This window comes from Oncorhynchus kisutch, linkage group LG8 (genome assembly GCF_002021735.2).
Source record: "Oncorhynchus kisutch isolate 150728-3 linkage group LG8, Okis_V2, whole genome shotgun sequence".
Classification (NCBI taxonomy): Eukaryota; Metazoa; Chordata; class Actinopteri; order Salmoniformes; family Salmonidae; genus Oncorhynchus; species Oncorhynchus kisutch.
In genome coordinates this window covers 35,345,134-35,367,739 of record NC_034181.2, presented here as the reverse complement: position 1 = coordinate 35,367,739, position 22,606 = coordinate 35,345,134, and the positions used below count along the sequence as shown (strand labels likewise).

Genomic DNA, 22,606 nt, shown 5'->3' with positions numbered 1-22,606 from the left:
TCTGAAAAGTCAGTTCAGTCTGTGCCCGTGTTGAAGAAAGGTTATGATCGCGATCCACACAGGTGCAGAAAGACGAGCGCATGAAAGCTGCGGGAGAAAAGTTTGTGCAGCAAAGCAGCGATTTTCCCTCCTTGGAGTTTTGAAAGGCTGGTGTGTGTGTGTGCAAGAGTGTGTGTGTGTGTGCGTATCTCTACATCCTCCCTCCCTCCTTGTCAGGTGGCTCCCCTGAGCCCCTCTCTCTGTGCTTTGGCACTAGAAGTCACCTCCTTTGGTGTGCGGCAGGCAGGTACACAACAGGAGCAGCTCTCCCTCTCAGAGCTGTTGAACTTTTCGGGAAGGGAAGAAAGGGAACGGGAAGATTAAAAACAGCCCTGTGATGTGGAGTGCCGAGCCACCTCCTGAGAATTCCTGGCATAATAATTTAAATGATCAAATGACACAGAGGAGACTTGTTAGCAGAGAAACAGCCTCCTAGTTGGCCCCATGGGGCCCAGGCTGCCGCACATGCATTGCAAAACAGCTCCTCTGTTGTGCTAAAGAATCAGTCTTCTTTTTCTCTTCTTTTCAGGAGCAGACTTTTTCCAGACTTTGTTGGATTTGTTTAGGTGTATATTTGGGACTGAAGTGCGCGTCATATTCTACTGCAGTCTATGCAGCTTTTTTTTGACATTCATTTACTGGTGATGAGTTCCATTGGATTTGATCTTAGTAGTTTAGTCTATTCATGTCATTAGGGCCAGACAGCCTGTGAGATTTCTAAAGGGGTCTCATTGGAGTGAATTCTAGAGTCCCTCTTTGAAACAATTTCTCAGTCTCCTACTCTTGGTGCTGTTGTGCAGGAGAGCATATGATAACTGTACTGTCTTGTGCAGAAAATGGTATAGTATATTATTCTTTTAATAGGCTATTTAAAAAGTTCCTTTTCAACATCCTGACATCAGTTGTATAACAGGAGACAAGATAATTGTGATATCTCATTATATTTGATCAAATAGATAGGCAATGAAATTCACTTGACTGAAGTGTTGAACTTTTGACTTTACTAATCCACTTCAGCATTTGAATTACCACTCAATATTATGGCTGTGTGGTTGTTTTGCATGGAGTGGTTCATAGAAAAATGTAAAATTTCTCTCCATCTTGTTTGTCTTTTTGCTCTCAGACCCAGTTCCCGTTCTTGAGGCCACACACACCCTGGAGGAGAGGCTGCAGCAGCTGCAGAGTTCAGCCCCAGACAACGAGGCCCTGGTCAGGGAGATCAGCGGGCACTGGAAGAGACACCTGGAGTGCCTTGACAAGCCAGGTCAGACCAGAGGCACAGCCTGGTCTCATAGACTAGACGTAATATAGTAAATGTAAATCCGGGACCCTCAAATTAGTATGATATGTTATGTTTGGTATGGTTACATAAGACTGATGTTTACTTAAGCCAAAAACTAAAGTAGGGGGGTTAGTCGGGGTGGATGGGTGCGCATATAAAGCGAACGTCGAGCAACCCAATGATTGCGAGTTCGAATCTCATCACGGACAATTTAGCATTTAACTAATTAGCAAGTTCTCAACTATACTGAAAAAAGATATAAATGCAACATGCAACAATTTCAATGATTTTACTGAGTTACAGTTCATATAAGGAAATCAGTCAATTGAAATCAATTCATTAGACCCTAATCTATGGATTTGACATGACTGGGCAGGGGCCCAGCCATGGGTGGGCATAGGCCCACCCACTTGGGAGCCATTTCCAGCCAATCAGAATGAGTTTTTCCCCACAAAAGGGCATTATTACAGACATAAATACTCCTCAGTTTCATCAGCTGTCCATGTGGCAGGTGAAGAAGCCGGATGTGGAGGTCCTGGGCTGGCGTGATTACACGTCGTGGTCTGCGGTTGTGAGGCCGGTTGGACGTACTGCCAAATTTTCTAAAATGACTTTGGAGGCAGCTTATGGTAGAGAAATGAACATGACATTTTCTGACAACTGCTCTGGTGGACATTCCTGCAGTCAGCATGCCACATTGCATGCTCCCTCCAAACTTGAAACATCTGTGGCATTGTGTTGTGTGACAAAACTGCGCATTTTAGAGTGGCCTTTTATTTTCCTCAGCACAAGGTGCACCTGTGTAATGATCATGCTGTTTAATCAGCTTCTTGATATGCCACACCTGTCAGGTGGAGAAACGCTCGCTAACAGGGATGTAAACAAAGTTGTGCACAACATTTGAGAGAAAGAAGCTTTTTGTGTGTATGGAAAATATCTATGATATTTTATTTCAGCTCATGAAACATGGGACCAACACTTTGCATGTTGTGTTTATATTTTTGTTCAGTATACCTTCTACTTTTTAGCTACTTTGCAACTACTTAGCATGTTAACTAACCCTTCCCCTTAACCTAACCCTTTTAGCAAACCCTTGCCCTAACTCTTTAACATAACTTCTAACCTTAACCCTAATCTCTAGCCTAGCTAACGTTAGACAGCTAGCAAACGTTAGTCACCTATCCATCTAGCTAGAATTCTTTACATGTTGCACGTTTTGCCAATTCGTAACATATAATATGAATTGTAATTCTTAACATATCATATTTAATGGGTGATGGATATCCACAAATTAATACATATGAAAGGTAACATATCATACTAAATGGAGTGTCGTAGTTTACGTACAAAATAATAAGAAATGCTCTGAGACCAGGTTGCAGCCACAGACCTGACCACAGAATGGGCCCAGGCCTAGCTCACTGCTGCTCGATTGTTCAAAATTTCAATTTCAGAGAAAAAAAATCGAATAAACTATTTTTGTTCTACAAACAATCCACTTTGATCCACACACGGATGTCTCTGTTCCATTTAGTCTCTGTGGCCTCTCACCTCATATGATCACAGCACTCATCTGTACTCTGCACCCTATCCACAGGAGACACAGAGGAGGACCCAGCAGCAGCAGAGTCAGGACCTGGGGAGGCATCGAGCTGGACATCTGGTGTGACTCCAAACAGCAAACAGGCCCTCAGAGTCACAGGCTCACCTCAGCAGAACCACCAGGGCCAGAACCAGACAGAAGGGTTAGAAACACAGGCCTGGTACTTGCCTCCCTCACAACCTTGTGAACATGATATGATGTGTACATGATAAAAGCAAAAAAGAGGACAGCCCCCAACCCGTCAGTCATACTGCACAATGACAATAGACCTGGATGTAATCACATTTAAACCTCAATCTAATGAGTGGAAACAGAATGTAATACAGTATGTGTGCTGTATGCCTGAGAGTATGTAAGCATGGTCATCTTTGACATTGCGTCTCTCTTCTCATAGGGAAGCCGAAGACACAGATGCCACTCTGGCCGACAGACTGGGTGAGGCCGAGGAGAGGATCAAAGTGCTGCATTCATGTGAGTGTTTTGTCCGGTGGTCCTTTCTGGACACAGTGAGGTGAAAGGTCATCACTACTAATCCTGTTTCTTTATCTCTCTAGCTCTGAGCACAGCCCAGACAGATCTTCTGGACCTGCGGTGTAAATACGACCAGGAGAAGGCCAACAAGTAAGAGCCTGCTTATATCTCCACTGTCTCTCAACTCCTCTGTTCATGTAACCCACTCAGCCTATGTCCATACTGTGGTCACTGCTTGTTCTCTAACATGTTCCCTAACCCTCATTTACTCTACTCATGATCTCTCCATCTATACTAATGCAGGTCCCTACTGCAGGCCCCTACTGCAGGTCCCTACTCAGGTCCCTACTACAGGTCCCTACTGCAGGTCCCTAGTCAGGTCCCTATTGCAAGTCCCTACTGCAGGTCCCTACTCCAGGTCCTTACTCAGGTCCCTACTGCAGCTCCCTACTGCAGGTCCCTAATGCAGGTCCCTAATGCAGGTCGTTACTCAGGTCCCTAATGCAGGTCGTTACTCAGGTCCCTAATGCAGGTCCTTACTCAGGTCCCTACTGCAGGACCCTACTGCAGGGCCCTACTGCAGGTCCCTACTGCAGGTCCCTAATGGAGGTCCCTAATGCAGGTCCTTACTCAGGTCCCTAATGCAGGTCCCTAATGCAGGTCCCTAATACATGTCCCCACTGCAGGTCCCTAGTCAGGTCCCCACTGCCGGTCCCTACTGCAGGTCCCTAGTCAGGTCCCTAGTCATGTCCCCACTGCAGGTCCCTACTTAGGTCCCTAATGCAGGTCCCTAATGAAGGTCCCTACTGCAGGTCCTTACTCAGATCCCTACTGCAGGTCCCTAATGGAGGTCCCTAATGCAGGTCCCTAATGCATGTCCCCACTGCAGGTCCCTAATGCATGTCCCCACTGCAGGTCCCTAATGCATGTCCCCACTGCAGGTCCTTACTCAGATCCCTACTGTAGGTCCCTAATGCAGGTCCCTAATGGAGGTCCCTAATGCAGGTCCCTAGTCAGGTCCCTAGTCATGTCCCCACTGCAGGTCCCTACTTAGGTCCCTAATGCAGGTCCCTAATGCAGGTCCCTACTGCAGGTCCTTACTCAGATCCCTACTGCAGGTTCCTAATGCAGGTCCCTAATGGAGGTCCCTAATGCAGGTCCCTAATGCATGTCCCCACTGCAGGTCCCTAATGCATGTCCCCACTGCAGGTCCCTACTGCAGGTCCCTACTCAGCCCCACCTATGCATACACCACTATGCTCAGCCTTCTCTCTTTAGCCATGCTTGCTCTACCCTAATTCACACATGGTCACTCTCCACTGGAATGTACCCATGTCCAGTCTGAACCTTCAGAATGCCATTGTAAAAACAGACCTGGGCTGCAACGGAAATTACACCCTATTCCCTATATAGTTCACTAATTCTGACCAGAGCCCTATGCGTGTAGTGCACTATATAGGGAATAGGGTGCCATTTCGGATGTTACTGTGGTGTGACTCACTGACTAATGCAGGTGGATGGATGGGAGAGCTCTGTGTTGGCCTCCTCTGTCTGACAGCCAGGGCCTTGCCTTGCCAGGCCTCAAGAAGAATGGCTTCATTTAAAGATTGCTTCAGAAAACACTCTACCTTGTCCTGGATCTGTGAGTGCTATGTATCCAGCTCAACGGTTGAAATGAATGTGAAGTTGTATGAAGGATGTCGATAGACATTGAAAGTTAACACTCCTTTGTTTGGGTAGTGCTGCGGACGGAGCACAGTGAGCCGGTGCTAATGGATTTTCTCCCAGGCTTAATCCATGGTGCAATTGAACTGTAGTTTCCAGACCCACCGCCATCCATTCTGCTGGATTTGAAGAATTTTCCGTTCGACTCCCCTTTCATGTTCAGCAGCTGTTCACAGTGACGGCTCGTTAGCTCTCTGTGAGGGGAGAGAGGAAGGATGGTTGTGCGTTGGTGTTAGGGCCACTGGGCCAGTGCTTCGTTTGTGAATGGCTCGGCTCGTAGTTAGTGAATATGAGGAATACATCCTATATGGGTTGTCCGATGAGTGGGTGGTGTCCTCAGCTGCCTGTGATAGGCTAATAGAAACACTAAACACCCCCCTGGTCCATTATCACCACTACCTCTCAGTACTCATCTCCGTGGCTCTGTGTAGCTAACTTCACCTCCTAATTACTCTGATTGACTTTTTCCTTGATGTTAATAATAAAGGGGATTTGGCTGTTTTGAGTATCTGAACAAGTAATCAATACAAAGCATTTTTTACATACTGCTCAAGTTCATTAAATCTGGATATGACACCTGTTACCTTTTTCTGTCAGTGTGGTTCCATCCATCCTGGGCTTATTGATGTGGCCTGGACTCTGCCCAGAGCTTCTGGACTGTATTGCACACCACACCACTACTAATTAATATAGAGAACTATTGATTTATTTGAATTTTTAATGGGTCTGGTTTTACTATTGTTTCACCCCCCCCCTCCCCTTCCCCCCCAAAAGCAATGCTCTGTGACTTTTCAGAATGGGTTATAAGTCATGCAGTTAAGTTGTTTGTGTCATTAATCTTCCTCAAACAAGCACATAATAACCAGCAGTGAGATGAAGGGCACTGTGGGTGCAGACGGAGGTGAGGAAGAACATGGTTTGTTTGAAAATAGTTTGTTTGATAGTGAACAATATCGCTGATTTGCTCTCAAAACACATTAGTGAAACGGAAAGGGGTTTCTTTGTCCTGAAAACATCAGAAATCTTTGCATATTTTAATCAATTTCACAGTTCTCGTTAATTCATCTTTCTCCACATTTTGAAAATCAACTCCCATGTGTCTAAAAAGAAACTTTTGAACTTCAAACAAACCTCATGAATAACCTGTCTATTTATATTGGACTTCTCTGATTGTTAGATGGATGGAGGCATGTAGGAATGAAATCTCCAAAGAAAAGTATTGTATTGATCAGACATGCAGTCCGTTTCTGTCTGGTTTTGGTTGTACTCTAGTGAGATATGTGAGGAATGATGCTTTGTTTATGTTGTGTGTGATTTAGTGTGAATCGTTTCAGAAAAGTGTGTAAGGGGTCTGATAACGAGTTGATGATTAGGTGATTATGCCCTCGAAGCCAGCGTTTGGAGGATATATTGGCACGGTGTTGTTAGGCCCTAGACAGTGGATTGTGCAGTGAGATGGAACATTAAATAGGCATTTCAACATCATGGGCTTAGCCGGTGGTCATTTGTGGACGAGACACCGGCTGGAACGTGGTTTTAACCAATCAGTATCCAGGATTAGACACACCCATTGTATAATTAAGTGATAATGCCCTCGAAGTCGGTGTTTGGAGGATTATATTGGCATGGAGGATCTGGCAAACTGTGACAATATATCCTCCAAACACTGGTTTCGAGGGTATTATCACTTTTGTTCAATGGGTTACCAACCAATTCAAATAATGATTGACATTTAAAAAAACATTATTTTGATGAATTTATTCATACTGTTTCATCTTTCCACGAGATATAGTCCCGACACAAATCTAGGGTTGCTACCCAAGCCGGCTAGTTGTTCCTTCTATCGGTTAGGTTGCCAGAGATGCAACCTAGTCGGGAAGTATTTTTATTCTGTATCTATGGACGTGACCCAGTCGTTAGTTAATGTTTCGTTCTTATCCCCTTTCTTGCTAGCTAGTCAACTTGGGCTAACACAGTCACGTCAAACAGTGCAGCCAGAATAACAGAAACGTAGCTGCATTTTCATTTGTTTATGCTATTTCCTAATGACATTAACAGAACAATGAGCTAGCTAGTGATGCGGGATTTCACCTGGTATAGAACATGGGCCCTCTCGCCAGGACACTGTTCAGAGAACCTAGCCATCTACATAGCTAACACAATCCCTTCAAATGCTGGAAAGACAGCAAACTAGCTGCATTTCATTTAGTTAGACCTGTTTTTTTTATTTTCATTTCTTTGTATCCATAAAACTTATGCTGATTCATGATTTGGAGAAAAGCTGCCTGCCTGTCTGTCTCATCCCAACTCTTGACACATTCATTCCTATGGGACAGCTGGAGATCAAATTTGAATATTGAAACAATGTTGCAAATGTTGGAGACAGACAGCAAGGTTGATACAAAGCTCTGCTGTTGAAAACCAAACGCTCATCTAAACGAAAGGGGAGATTATGTCTAGATGCTTTTTTACAGTGGAGATCAAGTTTATATGTTGCCTGGTTGGGCTGATGAGACAGTGGATTGCAGGGTGAGATGGAATAGTAACTAGCTATTTCAACGTCATATCCTTAGCCGGTGGTAACTTGTGAAATAGACACCGGCTGGAACGCGGTTTTAACCAATCAGCATCTAGGATTAGACCCACCCGTTGTATAATTAAGCAATAAGGCACGAGGAGGTGTGGTACAATATATGGCCAATATACCACACATTCTTAGAATGACACAAAGCGGAGTGCCTGGATACAGCCCTTAGCCGTGGTATATTGGCCATATTCCACAAACCTCCAAGGTGCCTTATTGGTATAAACTGGTTACCAACATAATTAGAGCTGTAAAAATAAATGTTTTGTCATACCCATGGTATACGGTCTGATATACCACGACTGTCAGTCAATCAGCATTCAGGGCTCGACCCACCCAGTTTATAATGTGTTATAGACTCATGTTATATGTATTGCGTATTGTGCTGTATGGTGTTGCCCTACATTGAGGTCAGACGTCAAGGAGGGTGTATAAATCATGCTAGACTAGGCGATTGCCCCCTCCGTAACCCACAGGCTGGTTGTGTTTGTGTTCCAGGGCAGAGGAGGTCGGTGTGATCATGATGAATCTTGAGAAGGCAAACCAGGTGAGTGAAAAATGCCGTCCTGTTGGCAGCCCTCTGAATAAGATGCTTCTTCGTTAAGATAATCACTCCTGTAATCAAGCCTCCTGTTTAATTAGACACCCTGCATTCTGCAGCACCCTTGCCTCTCCCTACCCTGCCTCCCCCTCCCTGAGCTCCTGTGATTAGAGGCAGTAAACCCTGGCCCCCGTCTGTGGGTGCTCCACGGCACCACTGCAACACTCAGTAAAGGACAGGAGAGACTGCCAAGCGCGATTGATGCCGGAGTGCCGTGCGCTGGGGCTCGTACCTACCTCATTGCCTTAATTGCTTCCTTTCCTTCCTAGTGATTTCTCTTCTCTCTCTGTTTTCTCTTTCCTTTTCTCTCTCTCTCTCTCTCTCTCTCTCTCTCTCTCTCTCTCTCTCTCTCTGTCATTCTCTCTCTTGAACCTTCTCTTTCTCCTTCTCTCTCTCTCTTTCTCTCCGCCAGCAGCCCTTAGTTAAATTTTCTCAAAATGAATCATTAATTAGCAGCCCGAGTGTGACGGAGCAGGTAAACAGTCTGGGAAGAAAGTACACTGACTAAACAGTCCTCTCAGGAATATCGAGTTGCAGTCTTCTGCCGGTGGTCCTCCTCTATTTATTTAGTTTCTGAAGGTCTGTCCTCAGAATCATCTGTCTGTGCTCTTCAGGACCAGTTCATCTATATATCTGCTGCGTGACTGACAGGTTGGTTGTGTCAGTGTTCTGTTGTGTGAGTTGTAATGCTGTGATGTTTGATTGTAGAAAGCAGAAATGGCCCAGAGGGAGGTGGAGAGGCTAAAGGAACAACTGGCCAGTCCCCGGAGCGCCACCCCAGGGAGCTGCCATCCACCAGAGGGCACTAATGGGGTGAGACGAGACCACATCCTCTTCTGTTCAGATCAATGTGTTCCTCAATCCCCCCCACCCCCCTCCCCCCCTTCAAATTCATTGAAGATTCACATCATGGATCTTTTAAGTGTGGGAATTCTGGACGGTATAATTTTAGCCTTTTTAAAAAGGAATTCTCACCTTCCATTTATTTACCCTTCAGTGTCTTTGACTCCTTTTGATTCTGTTTCCTCTCACACCCTGACTTTCTTTCTTCCACTTGGGAGAGGGGTGATGTGTTGCCATCCAAGCTGGAGGCTAAGCTGATGGCTAAAGACCGAGAGATCCTCAGGCTACTGGAAAACGTACAGAGACTACAGTTCGCACTACAGGAAGTCCAAAACATCTCAGCCAATCAGATCATTGAGCTGGAAAGCCAGCTGACCTATAAGACAGAAGCTATTGAGGTAAGTCCTACTGCACACACTCAAATGGCAAGCGGTATGGACCCACCTTCTTGTCGGTGGAGTTTGCTGATATATGCTTCCTCTCTTTGACTGTTTCAGAGATTAGAAGCTAAATTGCAATCCCAGTTGGACTATGAAGAGATTAAAACAGAACTCCGGTGAGACAAACACCCATGGTGCTTGAGAAGAGACGACTAATCATATTACAATATCTTATATATAGAAACACAATATAACATTCTTACTGTTGTTTTTTCCTCTTGTAGTATCTTGAAGGTAATGAAGCTGGCCTCAACGAATGGTAGCTCGTCCCAGGTGAGATATATATTCAAGTTTATTGCCTTGTTGTTCATAGCCCAGCATGAATCAAAATAGTTTGCTTCTTAACAAAACAGAACTTTCGTTTCCTCCTAATGTTCCACTGCTGTCAGGGAAGAAAAAGTTTAGCAGTGCCATTGAATGCCTCAGTGAGCGTCATGCATTGTAAGGATATCTACAGCCACTATAATTGATTAATCGAAATTGAACAGCCTGTGTGTGTGTGTGTGTGTGTCTCTCTCTCTCTCTCTCTCTCTCTCTCTCTCACTCTCACCAGGACACTGCAGAGGCTTTTTTGCGGGACAAAGAGGCCTTTCTTCCCTCTCCCAAGTACCTGATGGATAAGGCCAGAATCTTACACAACAATGGTGAGGCAACAGTATCAATGCCTATGAAATCTAATTGTAGTCTTGAAAGCTGTTTGTATTGTACTGTGTTGGCTCTATGCAGCTGTATACCCCAGTGGGTGTGAAAGTGCTGCTAATCTGAGTGTGACTCTGTGTCTGCAGATGAGGACCGATCGGAGGAGTCAGGCAGGGAGTCAGACAGGGAGTGGGGCAGGCCCTCAGGGTCCTTCTCCTCAGTCTCCCAAGTGGATGAGCGTACCTCTGCCAGCCCTGGACCCCCCACAATGGACGTCTCCTCCTCTAGCCACGACCTCCCCCGCCCCTTCTCTGTGTCCCCCTGCTCAAGGGACAGGCTGTCTGCGGACCACGTCGTCCACAAGCAGGTCCTCTCCTCCCCACTCTTTAAGAAGGAATCCGGCAGCCCCCTCATGGCCTTCCCCACCGCCCTGTATGCAGCCAAAGTCACCCTAATGTCAGCCAATCAGGGACCTGCAGGGGCCGGCGGCATCGAGGCCGGCCTGCCCAGTGACCAATCGGAAAGCGGGAGCTCCACTGCGGGTGATGACGACCAGTTGGAGACAGCAGAGATTGCCTTCCAGGTCAAAGAGCAGCTGCTGAAGCACAACATTGGCCAGCGTGTGTTTGGTCACTATGTGCTGGGCCTATCACAGGGCTCGGTCAGTGAGATACTGGCCCGACCCAAGCCCTGGAGGAAGCTGACAGTGAAAGGCAAGGAGCCCTTCATCAAGATGAAACAGTTCCTGTCTGACGATCAGAACATCTTGGCCCTCAGGACCATCCAGGTCCGACAGAGAGGTGAGTGGACTGGACAGTTGTCACTCCAGCAGAATACTCAGCAGGGTCGGTCCTGGGCGGTCCCTGGATGGGAGACCAGATGCTGCTGGAAGTGGTGTTGGAGGACCAGTAAGGGGCAGTCTTTCCTCTGGTCTAAGGTGATCCCAATGCCCCGGGGCAGTGAAGGGGACATTGCCCTGCATAGGGTCGTCTTTCGGATGTGACATTAAATGGGTGTCCTGACTCTCTGTGGTCATTAAAAATCCGATGCCACTCATCTAAAGAGTAGGGGTGTTAACCCCTCATAGCTAAATTCCCAACCTGGCCCCATTCCATCATGGCCACCTAATCATCCCCCTAATTCCTAATTGGCATAGATCATCTCTCCACCTCTCCACAAAAAGGGTTGCCATGCATCACCCAAGTGGATGCTACACATTGGTGGTGGATGAGGTGAGTTTCCCCCTGCTATGTAAAGTGCTCTGAGTAAAATGAAATAATATCAGGCATTAATCTGCTGTACATGCATTTAATGTGCTAAAGCAGAAGGTTGTGTGTTGCAGTATTTGTATTTGAGGATTTTATTAGTGCTGTGGGATAGAGCAGAGTTGGCCGCTCTGTCTCTCTGAGTTTTGAAAGGTTGGTGGTTTAGTTTCTGGGCCTCTCTGCATTTAAACCGTTTAATCTCCCTGGGCTGCACTTTTAACTTCTTCATTTGCATTTGACATTTTAGTCATTTAGCAGAGACTCTTACCCAGAGCGACTTTAGTGCATTCATCTTCAGATAGCTAGGTGAGACAGCCACATATCACAGTCATAGTAAGTACATTTTTCCACTAAAGTAGCTATCACCAAAGTCAGAGCTAGTAAGGCGGTAAGAACGTTAAGTGCGAGTGTTAGGTCTCTGGGGGGGTCCTAGCTTCAGGGGGAGGCTGGTCCCACCATTGGGGTGCCAGGACAGAGAAGAGCTTGGACTGGACAAGGCAGAAGCTTCCCTCCCATAGGGATGCGAGGGCCAAGAGAACAGAGGTGGCTTCCTCTCCCATGTTTCTTGTGTTACTTTTAAACTTTGTTTTCTTCCCAGATTTCAGAGCTTTTGAAAGTTGAGCTTGCCGTATACCGCAACCTCAGACGCCAACATCTCAAAGGCAGCCATTGATCTTCCAGTCGAAAGCAAAGCCTTGGAACTGCTCTCTGATCAGCCATCCCACTCACTCGCTCTCTCTCCCCCCTCCTTTTCTCTCACTCTCTGTTACCCTCTCTGTGGTAGGGAGCATCACTCCTCGCATCCGAACTCCTGAAACTGGGTCAGACGACGCCATCAAAAATATCTTGGAGCAGGCCAAGAAGGAGATCCAGTCCCAGAGAGGAGGTGTGTCTGGAACAGGTTATGCATCTACTCTTTATTCAACTGTGCTAGGTCAGGTGACATTTTGAATTATCATTATTTTTGGTTTGTACATTTTGAGAGCAATTTTCATTGATGGCAGGTGACGTTTTTGAAGTTGGTGTGGACTGTGTATTCGTTCTCTGTAACGGTTTGCGTGTGTTTGCGTGTGTTTGTGTGCGCGTGCACGATCTGCAGGTGACATTAAGTCGTCCCTGGGCAGTCCCTCCGGCTTGAGCAGTAATGGGGCGGGCGGCAGCTCAGACGACACCATCAAGAACATCCTGGAGCAGGCCAGGAGGGAGATGCAGGCGCAGCAGCAGGCCCTGATGGAGATGGATGTCTGTGGCAGGGCCTCTGCCACCAGCGCTGGGCCCCAGGTGGAGCGCCTGGGGCTCCCTGAGCCTTCCAAGGTCCTGCCTTTACCCACCTTCATCAAACAGGAGGAGGGGGGCACGGTGACCGTGTGCATGGCCAACCCCATCAGCAGCCCCCAGACCCCCCTCAGTGTCCTCTCCCCCGCCGCCTTTGTCCAGAACATCATCCGTAAAGTCAAGTCGGAGATCGGTGAGGCGGGGACTTACTTCGACCAGCACTGGTCTGTGGAGCGGGGGCCCATAGGCATGGTAGGTGGCGTAGGGGGCGGCAGCTCTCGGCCCTTCACCTCAGTGTCTCCCTCCCTGTCCTCCTCCTCGTCTTCGGGCCCCTCAGCCCTGCCCCGGCCCTGGCCCCGGCTGGAGAACGGAGAGTGTCTGCCCAACAGTGAGGAGGCGTCTGCAGCCGAGGAGGACACTGGCTCGGGGATGGTACGGTCTGTGGAAGTAAAAGTGGAGTCGGACGTGTCAGTGAGTGGGGAGTCACCAGGCCCTGGTCGTGGCCTGTCCTATTACCCATCATACCTCCCCCGCACCCTGAAGCCCACCGTGCCGCCGCTGACGCCAGAGCAGTATGAGATGTACATGTACCATGAGGTGGACACCATCGAACTCACCCGGCAGGTCAAAGAGAAGCTGGCCAAGAACGGCATCTGTCAGAGGATCTTTGGTGAAAAGGTGTGTGTTCACTTCACTCCATGCTTCCTCTAAAAAGGATGACATATTTTGGATAACTTACTGTGTCTCAATAAGTCATTTGTGAGGCCTCTTTCTAAGCCAAAAATGATTAAGCTGTATCATGTGAATATTAAACTGATTTTGAGCATGTATAATCAAAGTTTGTTCTTCAATTCGTATAGATTGAGTGCTTCTGCCCTCTAGTGGTTGTAGATATTCACTTAAATGGGTCCTTAGTGAAGCTGATGTGCCAGTCAGCATTTTGTCATGTCTCGAACAGATACCAAAGAGGAACTGAAATTGTTGCATTTGCTCAGTAGGAATAACTTGATGTTTATCCTGTGTATCCTCTCTCCAGGTGCTGGGTCTGTCTCAGGGCAGTGTGAGTGACATGCTGTCTCGGCCCAAACCCTGGAGCAAGCTGACCCAGAAAGGCAGGGAACCCTTCATCCGCATGCAGCTGTGGCTGCTGGACCAGCTGGGCCAAGCACTCACCCAGCTTCCCAGCCAAAGCCTCTCTCGAGGTGGGCCACTACACATCACACACTGCAGCTTGGGCCTATTTATTTTATACAAGTAATTATTTGTATACATATGGTCAATAAGAGTACGAATGTCTTTTCTAGCTAATCAGCTGAATATAGAAGGTCTCTTTGCTTCTTTATCTGTTGCTCTGACTGATGATTTCACCCTCTGATGTTTTGTGACTACCGCCCATAGATAAAAGCCCAGTGACGGCCCAGTCGTCGCCCTCCCCACCCCCCAGCCCAGAGGAGAGCCACCCCAGCCCATTGGTGGAGCCCGTCAGCCATACCCTGGAGAGCAGCAAAGAGAACCAGCAGCCTGATGGCCTGGGCCTAATGCCCCCCCACCCAGAAGGAGGGAAATCCACCCCCAGTCTGCTGTCCCTCCACCAGCCCCACACCCCCCTGGGCATCCAGGAGCTGGTGGCAATGTCCCCAGAGCTGGACACATACGTCATCACCAAGAAGGTCAAGGAGGTGCTAACAGACAACAACCTAGGTGAGTGTAAGTTGTTGTCTCTGGATATGGCTTTTAGGAATGAGTGTGGGATTTATGTTGTGGTGAGTTAATGGTATGTGTTGTGGTTTTCTCTGACCACCTGGTTAGGATAAACCCTGTGTCTTAGTTCTGTCAGGTGTCCACTAGGCCAGCGGACCTACTTTATGTGTGCTCTGGTTGGAATACAGTGTGTCTGTCAATGTGTGTGCTAATTTCCTGTGAAACTGGAGGGTGCGCAATTCAAATAAATAATCATAAATATTATGTATATTAAACATTTAGGTAGATATAAGTGTCTTATATCGGCTGAAAGCTTAAATTCTTGTTAATCTAACAGTAGCTATTACAGCGAAAACATGCCATGCGATTGTTTGAGGACGGCGCCCCACATCAAAATAGTTTTCCACCGGCACAGGTGTCATACATTCACATATAACAATTAAATATTCACTTATTTAAAAAAAATCTTCCTCTGATTTGTCATCCAAAGGGTCCCAGCATTAACATGTAGTGTCGTTTTGTTAGATAAAATCCTTCTTTATATCCCAAAATGTCAGTTTAGTTGGCGCCATCGATTTGAGTAATGCACTCGTTCAACTTGCAGAGAAAGGAATCTGAAAATCTACCCCTAAACTTTGATTCAACAAGTCAAAATACATTTCTATTTACTCCTCAGATACCCTAAAATGTATAATCAAACTATATATTTTTTTCTGAAAGAAGTATGTTCAGTAGGAAACAGATTTTAGCAGGTGCGTAATGTCTTCATGGTGAGCGCAAACACAAATTTCCAAGACCGTGTCCCTCTACTAAAACTGTTATTTCTTATTCGTTTTTTTTTACAAGCCTGAAACTGTGAACATAGACTGCTGACACCCTGTGGAAGCCATAGGAATTGCACCCAGAGAGCTAATTTTCAATATGACCTGTCTCTTGCATTTCTAAGAGGATGGTCTCTCTCAAAGAAATCTGGTTGTTTTTTCTTTAGATTCTCCCCTATCATATCTATTGTGTTATATTCCCCTACATTATTTAAACATTCCTACAAACTTCGAAGTGTTTTATTTCCAATGGTACCAATTATATGCAAATCCTGGCTTCAGGGCCTGAGCTACGGCAGTTTACTTTGTGCACGTCATTCAGGCAGGAAGTGGAGAAAAAAGGTGCCAAGCCCTAAGATTAAACCTTTGTTTGTGTGCTCTAGGCCAGCGGCTGTTTGGGGAGAGTATACTGGGCCTCACCCAGGGCTCAGTGTCAGACCTGCTCTCCAGGCCCAAGCCCTGGCACAAACTCAGCCTCAAAGGCAGGGAGCCTTTCGTCCGCATGCAACTGTGGCTCAACGACCCGCACAACGTGGACAAGCTGAGGGACATGAAGAAGATGGAGAAGAAAGGTTGGTCAATTTATGGCATGTTATCTGCAAATGATGCTCTGTTATCAGGGTTTGCATGTTAGCAGTATGTGTATTTGCATTTAGCCAATCATACAGTAGAGCACTGTGTGGATGTACCAATAGATGTACAGTGCATTCGGAAAGTATTCAGACCCCTTCCCTCTTTCCACATTTAGTTACCTTACAGCCTTATTCTAAAATGGATGACATCATTTTTCCCCTCATTAATCTACACACAATACCCCATAATGACAAAGCGAAAACATTTTTTAAAACATTTTTGCAAATGTATAAAAATTCAAACAGAAATACCTTATTTACATAAGTATTCAGACCCTTTGCTATGAGACTCGAAATTGAGCTCAGGTGCATCCTGTTTCCATTGATCATCCTTGAGTTGTTTCTACAACTTGATTGGAGTCCACCTGTGGTAAATTCAATTGATTGGGCATGATTTGGAAAGGCACACACCTGTCTATATAAGGTCCCATAGTTCACAGTGCATGTCAGAGCAAAAACCAAGCCATGAGGTCGAAGGAATTGTCCGTAGAGCGCCGAGGCAGAATTGTGTTGAGGCACAGATCTGGGGAAGGGTACCAAAACATTTATGCAGCATTGAAACTGTCTTTCTCTCTGTGTTGTCCTCTCAGCCTACCTGAAGAGGCGGTATGGGCTGCTGAGTACCGGCTCAGACAGTGACTCTCCCAGTGCCCGCTCTGAGTGTGTGAGCCCAGCTCTGGCCTCAATAGACCTGTGTCCCTACAGTCAGGTGAAGAAGCCCAGGGTGGTGCTGGGGGCTGAGGAGAAGGAGGCTCTGAGGAAGGCCTACCTCCTGGAGCCATACCCCTCCCAGCACACCATTGAGATGCTGGCCTGCCAGCTCAACCTCAAAACCAATACCGTCATCAACTGGTTCCACAACTACAGGTCAGACATGGCATCAGATCCCTACCGCTAGAGGGACTAGAATAATTACATTGAATAAATAAGGTACACGACTCCTTCAAACTGTTAGTTTGATTGTTGTGTTTTTCTAAGCAGGTCCAGGATGCGACGGGAGGTCCTCATGGAGGGTCTCCAGGACAACGACAACGACACAGACACAGAACACCACAGCTACTCTCCCTCGGCCATACAGAGCCCCATCTCAGACGTAGATGAGAGGAGGCTGCTGCACCCCACTGGACGCACCCCCCACCCCATCCGCCCCCTCAGCGCCAACACACCACTGCCTCATGTCAAACAGGAGGCCAGTGAGCGGGAGGACGAGGGAGAGGAGGAGGAGAGGAATGGCTACATCAAACAGCCTAAGATCCAGTGTTTCTCTATGGGTGTCCAGTTCCCTCAGTTGAAAACGGAGCATGAGGACCTGATGGGTGGCTGCCGAGAGCTCCACCTAGCTCCACACTATCCTCAGAGCATGAGGCAGGAAGAGGGTATGAGCAGCCAGGCTCAGGGGCTCTTCCAGGAGGCACTCTCCCTAGATGGTCCCCAGAGAACCAGCCAGTCCAGGCACGAGGTTGACGACTCCAGCAAGTCTCCCGTGGACCCGGTCAGATTCAAGGCCTCGTCTGAGCCCTCCCGCAGCAGCCTGGAGGTCTCACTCAACTCCCCCTCCGCTGCCTCCTCGCCCGGCCTCATGATGTCCGTCTCCCCTGTCTCATCTTCCTCTGCACCCATCTCCCCATCCCTGCCCAACCCACCCACGACAAGCACCAACCACAACCTGGACCCTAACCCCATGCCTCCCATCCAGAGCCCCAAGCCCAACAGGAGCGTTCAGAGACGCACCGAGAAAATTGCCAACCTCAACAACATCATTCACAGGCTGGAGAGAGCGGCTAACCGGGAGGAGACCCTGGAGTGGGAGTTTTAGGCCCCTCCCTTCCTCCACATTTCCTCAGTCCTGCTGACTCACACCAGACATGGGAGACTCTCAAAGAGAAGCTTCAGGAACACATGAAGTGGAGCCTGGCTCCTGAAGGCCTGTCCTCCCTGTCCTCCCATACTGAATAAATACCCTGTAGGATACCAGGGGAAACCAGAGCTAAACTTACAGACAAATTCCCTTAGAGGGCTTTTAGAAAATAAAAAATATTTATAAATGTGTTTTAGTTTTTTTGATAATGGATACTACTTTGAAATATATGTAACAGCACTAGCTGTTGTTTTACCTAATGGACTCTGACGTGAAGACTTTTGCAGCTATGGTGTCATGAAATGTACACTGAAGTTGTGTAGATTGCCACTGGGTGAGATTAAAAAAGACTCTGTCTTAAGCCATCAAAAGCACTATAATTATATAAAAAGAGACAATGACCAAATTTGCTAATTTTTGAATAGCAGTTTTTCCGATTTTGTCTGTAAAACGGGACAGTTTAAGTCAAGTAACGTGAAATTGTACTACTGACTAAGGGATAGTCCTTTAAGACTCTAAATATTCAACATCTCCTATGTACTTAGTTTCTTGGTGATATGTTTTGAAACATTTGTAACACAAAAGTATAAAGTGTGGTTGTACATGTTGTAGAATTGTCTGCAATAGCCTTCTGAACCAGATGTATCATGGTATTCAACTGACCCTGTTATCCTCTATAGTTAGTCACCTGTGATATACTGGAGCAAAAATTTGTGAAAAGAAATCTGTGAAAAATAAGAAAAAAAGGACATGTAAAATCTAACAAGTAGAATCTTTTTTTGTTGTTATATAATCCTGGAGGTTTACAGTTTTGAACCCTTGTGCACTTGTCAGTAAGTGAAACTCACTACACATGAGCACAGTTTACATGATTTATTTCAGACTTACCTCTATGATCCTTTAACCTCTATGATCCTCCGACCGTTTGAATAAATTGATTAAGATATGTTTGAATTATGTCTCAGACAGCAATGGAACCTGGGAATCTATTAGTGAGGAATCACAGGCAAATATTGACATTATTTAATACCACATTGAGAACGCCTGCTCTTGGATAACAAAAGACTTCATCCTCCTTTTCTCGCTTGATCCATCGTCCTTCTGTCCTCTCATGGGCTCTCATGCTGTTCCTCCTGCAGTCGTGTTTATTGTGCCCTTCCAGAGAGGTAACGCATTAATCCCTCAGTTGAAATACACTACATAACCAAAAGTATGTGGACACCTGCTCATAGAACATCTCTTTCCAAAATCATGGGCATTTATATGGATTTGGTCCCCCTTTGCTGCTATAACAGCATCCACTCTTCTGGGAAGGCTTTTCATTAGATGTTGGAACATTGCTGCGGGGACTTGCTTCCCATTCAGCCAAAAGAGCATGAGGTCGGGCACTGATGTTGGGCGATTAGGCCTGGCTTGCAGTCAGCGTTCCAATTTATCCCAAAGGTGTTCAATGAGGTGGAGGTCAGAGCTCTGTGCAGGCCAGTCAAGTTCTTCCACACCGATCTCGACAAACCATTTCTGTATGGACCTCGCTCTATGCACAGGGGCATTGTCATGCTGAAACAGGAAAGGGCCTTCCCCAAACTGTTGCCACAAAGTTGGAAGCACACAATTGTCTAGAATGTCATTGTATGCTGTAGCGTTAAGATTTCTGGGCCTAGCCAGAACTATGAAAAACATCCCCAGACCATTATTCCTCCTCCACCAAACTTTACAGTTGGCACTATGCATTCGGGTATGTAGCATTCTCCTGGTATCCGCCAAACCTAGATTTGTCCGTCGGACTGCCAGATGGTGAAGTGTGGTTCATCACTCCAGAGAATGTGTTTCCACTGCTCCAGAGTCCAATGGTGGCAAGCTTTTGAACTCTCCAGCCAACATTTGGCATTGCGAATGGTGATCTTAGGCTTGTGTGCGGTTTCTCGGCCATGGAAACCCATTACATGAAGCTCCCGACGAACAGTTCTTGTGCTGATATTGCTTCCAGAGGCAGTTTGGAACTCGGAAGTGAGTGTTGCAACCGAAGACAGACAATTTTAACATGCTTCAGCACTCGCCGGTCCTGTTCTGTGAGCTTGTGTGACCTACCACTTCACGGCTGAGCCATTGTTGCTCCTAGACGTTTCCACTTCACAATAACAGCACTTACAGTTGACCGAGGCAGCTCTAGCGGGGCAGAAATTTGACAAACTGACCTGTTGGAAAGGTGGTATCCTATAACAGGTCCACATTGAAAGTCACTGAGTTCTTCAGTAAAGCCATTCTACTGCCAATGTGTGTCTATGGAGATTGCATGGCGGTGTACTCAATTTTATATGCCTGTCATCAATGGGTGTGGCTAAAATAGCTGAATCCACTAATTTGAAGGGGAATCCACATACTTTTGTAAATATACTGTATTGTATCTGTGCACTTGTGAGTGCAAGGGAAATTGACTGTTAGATAAATGATTGCCTGAGAATGTAATGTTTACTTTAGCTCTGGTTTAGGCTTACTGTGTGCTACACCTAGCGTTTAGTTCAGTGGGCTAACACAGTCTTGAGTCATTCAAACATCTCTGGTTTGATTCCTTGATGATAACATACTGTAGAAAGACACAATACCCTATAGAGCACCAACAAGTTTCTCTCTTGTTCGACCTCTATCTGACTGGAATAAGAATCTGTAAGCATGGTTACAAGTCCTGATGGAAAGAACATGATACAATATGACCTCATCAAAATTCTACTACGTTGAATTCGGTTTGAAAGTACATTCTATGACACAAAATTAAATCAATTATTTCATATTATGCTTGCCGCTGGCCACTACTGTATTGTGTCTGTAATATGAGTTTTGTCATGCTTGCAGTTTGCTAATATCTTCTATATTTTGCTTCTGTTTGGTACTCTGAACGATTTTAATAGATATTCAATACCTTGTGTATGAACTACTTACAGCACTTAGATATTAATAATTGTGAGGATTCATGAAAAGTTCCAATATCGAAATGATCCTAACTTTTAGTGTCCACAAGTCTTTGCCTTTACTGTATTGTTCAATTTGGTAGTAAACACTTGCACATGTCTTACTAGTTCAGAGGATTTGGATTGTATGTATAGATATATAAATATTACACATTTACTGAAAATGATATCATATGTTCTTGAACAAAATGTCCTGACTATATTGAAATGGAGTGTACAGATCTATTAACCAATCCCATATGAGCCAGTTCTGGTCTGGCAAGCTTGCCCATGATTTCGACCTTCTCTCAGGGTAGTCTTGCTTCTTAAAGCTTTACTGAACCAGTCACTCTCATCACTGGTCAATACAATAATGAATTAATATAATATCAGAAGTAAACAGAAGACAGGATGGTTCTTCTGCCATATGTTATATGGGATTATGGACGTTTTAACTATGGGAATGCACATGGAAAACTAGTGGTTGGTTTTTGAGAACAATGGCAGACTATTTTGTAATCCGTTGTTGACAATGTTCAGAAGTAGGTCATTTAATCGAATGGTTTTTGTGAAGCAAACGGGGAGAGGAATAATTATAAAATGGCTGACATCCTGACAGAATTGACTCTTCCATACTTACTGAGCAGATAAAGTATATGTGCTTGACATTATATACCTCTAAGGATGAAAAAATAGGGGAATTTGGAAATCCCATATTAAACTATGACGAACTTTCCTTTGTTTTAACACCTAATTTTCTGTCTCAGTGATACTGTATATGGGAGTACTTAGAAGTAACTTTTCTTGTATGAGATATCATTGTCTTACAGAGAAAAATGTACTACACTGAACAAAAATATAAACACAACATGTAAAGTGTTGGTCCCATGTTTCATGAGCTGAAATAAAAGATCACAGAAATGTTCCATACGCACAAAAATCTTATTTCTCTCAAACGTTGTGCACAAATCATTTGTACATTCCTATTAGTGAGCATCTCTCCTTTACCAAGATAATCCATCCACCTGACTAGTGTGGCATATCAAGAAACTGATTAAACAGCATGATCATTACACAGGTGCACCTTCTGCTGGGGGACAATTAAAGTTCACTCTAAAATGTGCGGTTTTGTCACACAACACAATGCCATAGATGTCTCAAGTTTTGAGGGAGCTTTCAATTGGCATGCTGACTGCAGGAATGCCCACCATAAGCCGCATCCAACATCGTTTTAGAGAATTTGTCAGTACGTCCAACCGGCCTCACAACAACCGCAGACCACGTGTATGGCGTCATGTGGACGAGCGGTTTGCTGATGTCAACGTTGTGAACAGAGTGCCCCATGGTGGCGGTGGGGTTATGGCATAAGCTACAGACAACGAACACAATTACATTTATTGATAGAAGTTTTGATGCACATATATACCGTGACGAGATCCTGAGGCCCATTTCTTTTAAGGTATCTGTGACCAACAGATGCATATCTGTATTCCCAGTCATGTGAAATCCATAGATTAGGGCCTAATGAATTTATTTAAATTGACTGATTTCCTCATATGAACTGTAACTCAGTAAAATACTTGAAATTGTTGCATGTTGCGTTTATATTTCTGTTCAGTATAATAAATGGATGAAAATGAATGGATTTACACTGATCCTTATGGATACTTACCTCTTCACGTAAACCTCATTTCATTGTTTGAATTTTGCATGCAATTTTATATTGGTCACTTGGAAAGGGATTATACTTTGTTTTGTATTATTGTTCTGGCACATTGACATTGACTCGGCACTTCTCCCTTTTTACACTGGTGAATTCCATGCATGTTGCAATTGGCAGTTTTGGTGACAGACAATGTGTAGGTGTAAACCTTTACCCATT

The 22,606-nt window shown here is 45.6% G+C and overlaps 1 protein-coding gene across 5 annotated transcripts in view; it reads left to right on the top strand.

Moving 5' to 3' along the window:
* The window catches only part of LOC109895789 (homeobox protein cut-like 2), a 63,493-nt gene extending 41,839 nt beyond the window's left edge, over positions 1–21,654 (top strand). Inside the window, exons 4-21 of one of the 5 annotated variants that reach the window (XM_031830208.1) lie at positions 1,163–1,303; positions 2,919–3,066; positions 3,319–3,395; positions 3,479–3,545; positions 8,203–8,251; positions 9,014–9,118; positions 9,367–9,546; positions 9,646–9,704; positions 9,813–9,861; positions 10,142–10,232; positions 10,374–11,027; positions 12,277–12,393; positions 12,592–13,445; positions 13,804–13,969; positions 14,166–14,468; positions 15,673–15,861; positions 16,512–16,788; positions 16,900–21,654. In XM_031830208.1, coding sequence (XP_031686068.1) covers positions 1,163–1,303; positions 2,919–3,066; positions 3,319–3,395; positions 3,479–3,545; positions 8,203–8,251; positions 9,014–9,118; positions 9,367–9,546; positions 9,646–9,704; positions 9,813–9,861; positions 10,142–10,232; positions 10,374–11,027; positions 12,277–12,393; positions 12,592–13,445; positions 13,804–13,969; positions 14,166–14,468; positions 15,673–15,861; positions 16,512–16,788; positions 16,900–17,737 — 4,364 coding nt within the window. In that variant the 3' untranslated portion in view covers positions 17,738–21,654. Of the gene's footprint in view, positions 1–1,162; positions 1,304–2,918; positions 3,085–3,318; positions 3,396–3,478; positions 3,546–8,202; positions 8,252–9,013; positions 9,119–9,366; positions 9,547–9,645; positions 9,705–9,812; positions 9,862–10,141; positions 10,233–10,373; positions 11,028–12,276; positions 12,394–12,591; positions 13,446–13,803; positions 13,970–14,165; positions 14,469–15,672; positions 15,862–16,511; positions 16,789–16,899 lie in introns of all 5 variants that reach the window. The other 4 variants (XM_031830207.1, XM_020489775.2, XM_031830206.1 and 1 more) reach the window with 4 other exon arrangements.
* The last annotated feature ends 952 nt before the right edge of the window (positions 21,655–22,606 follow it).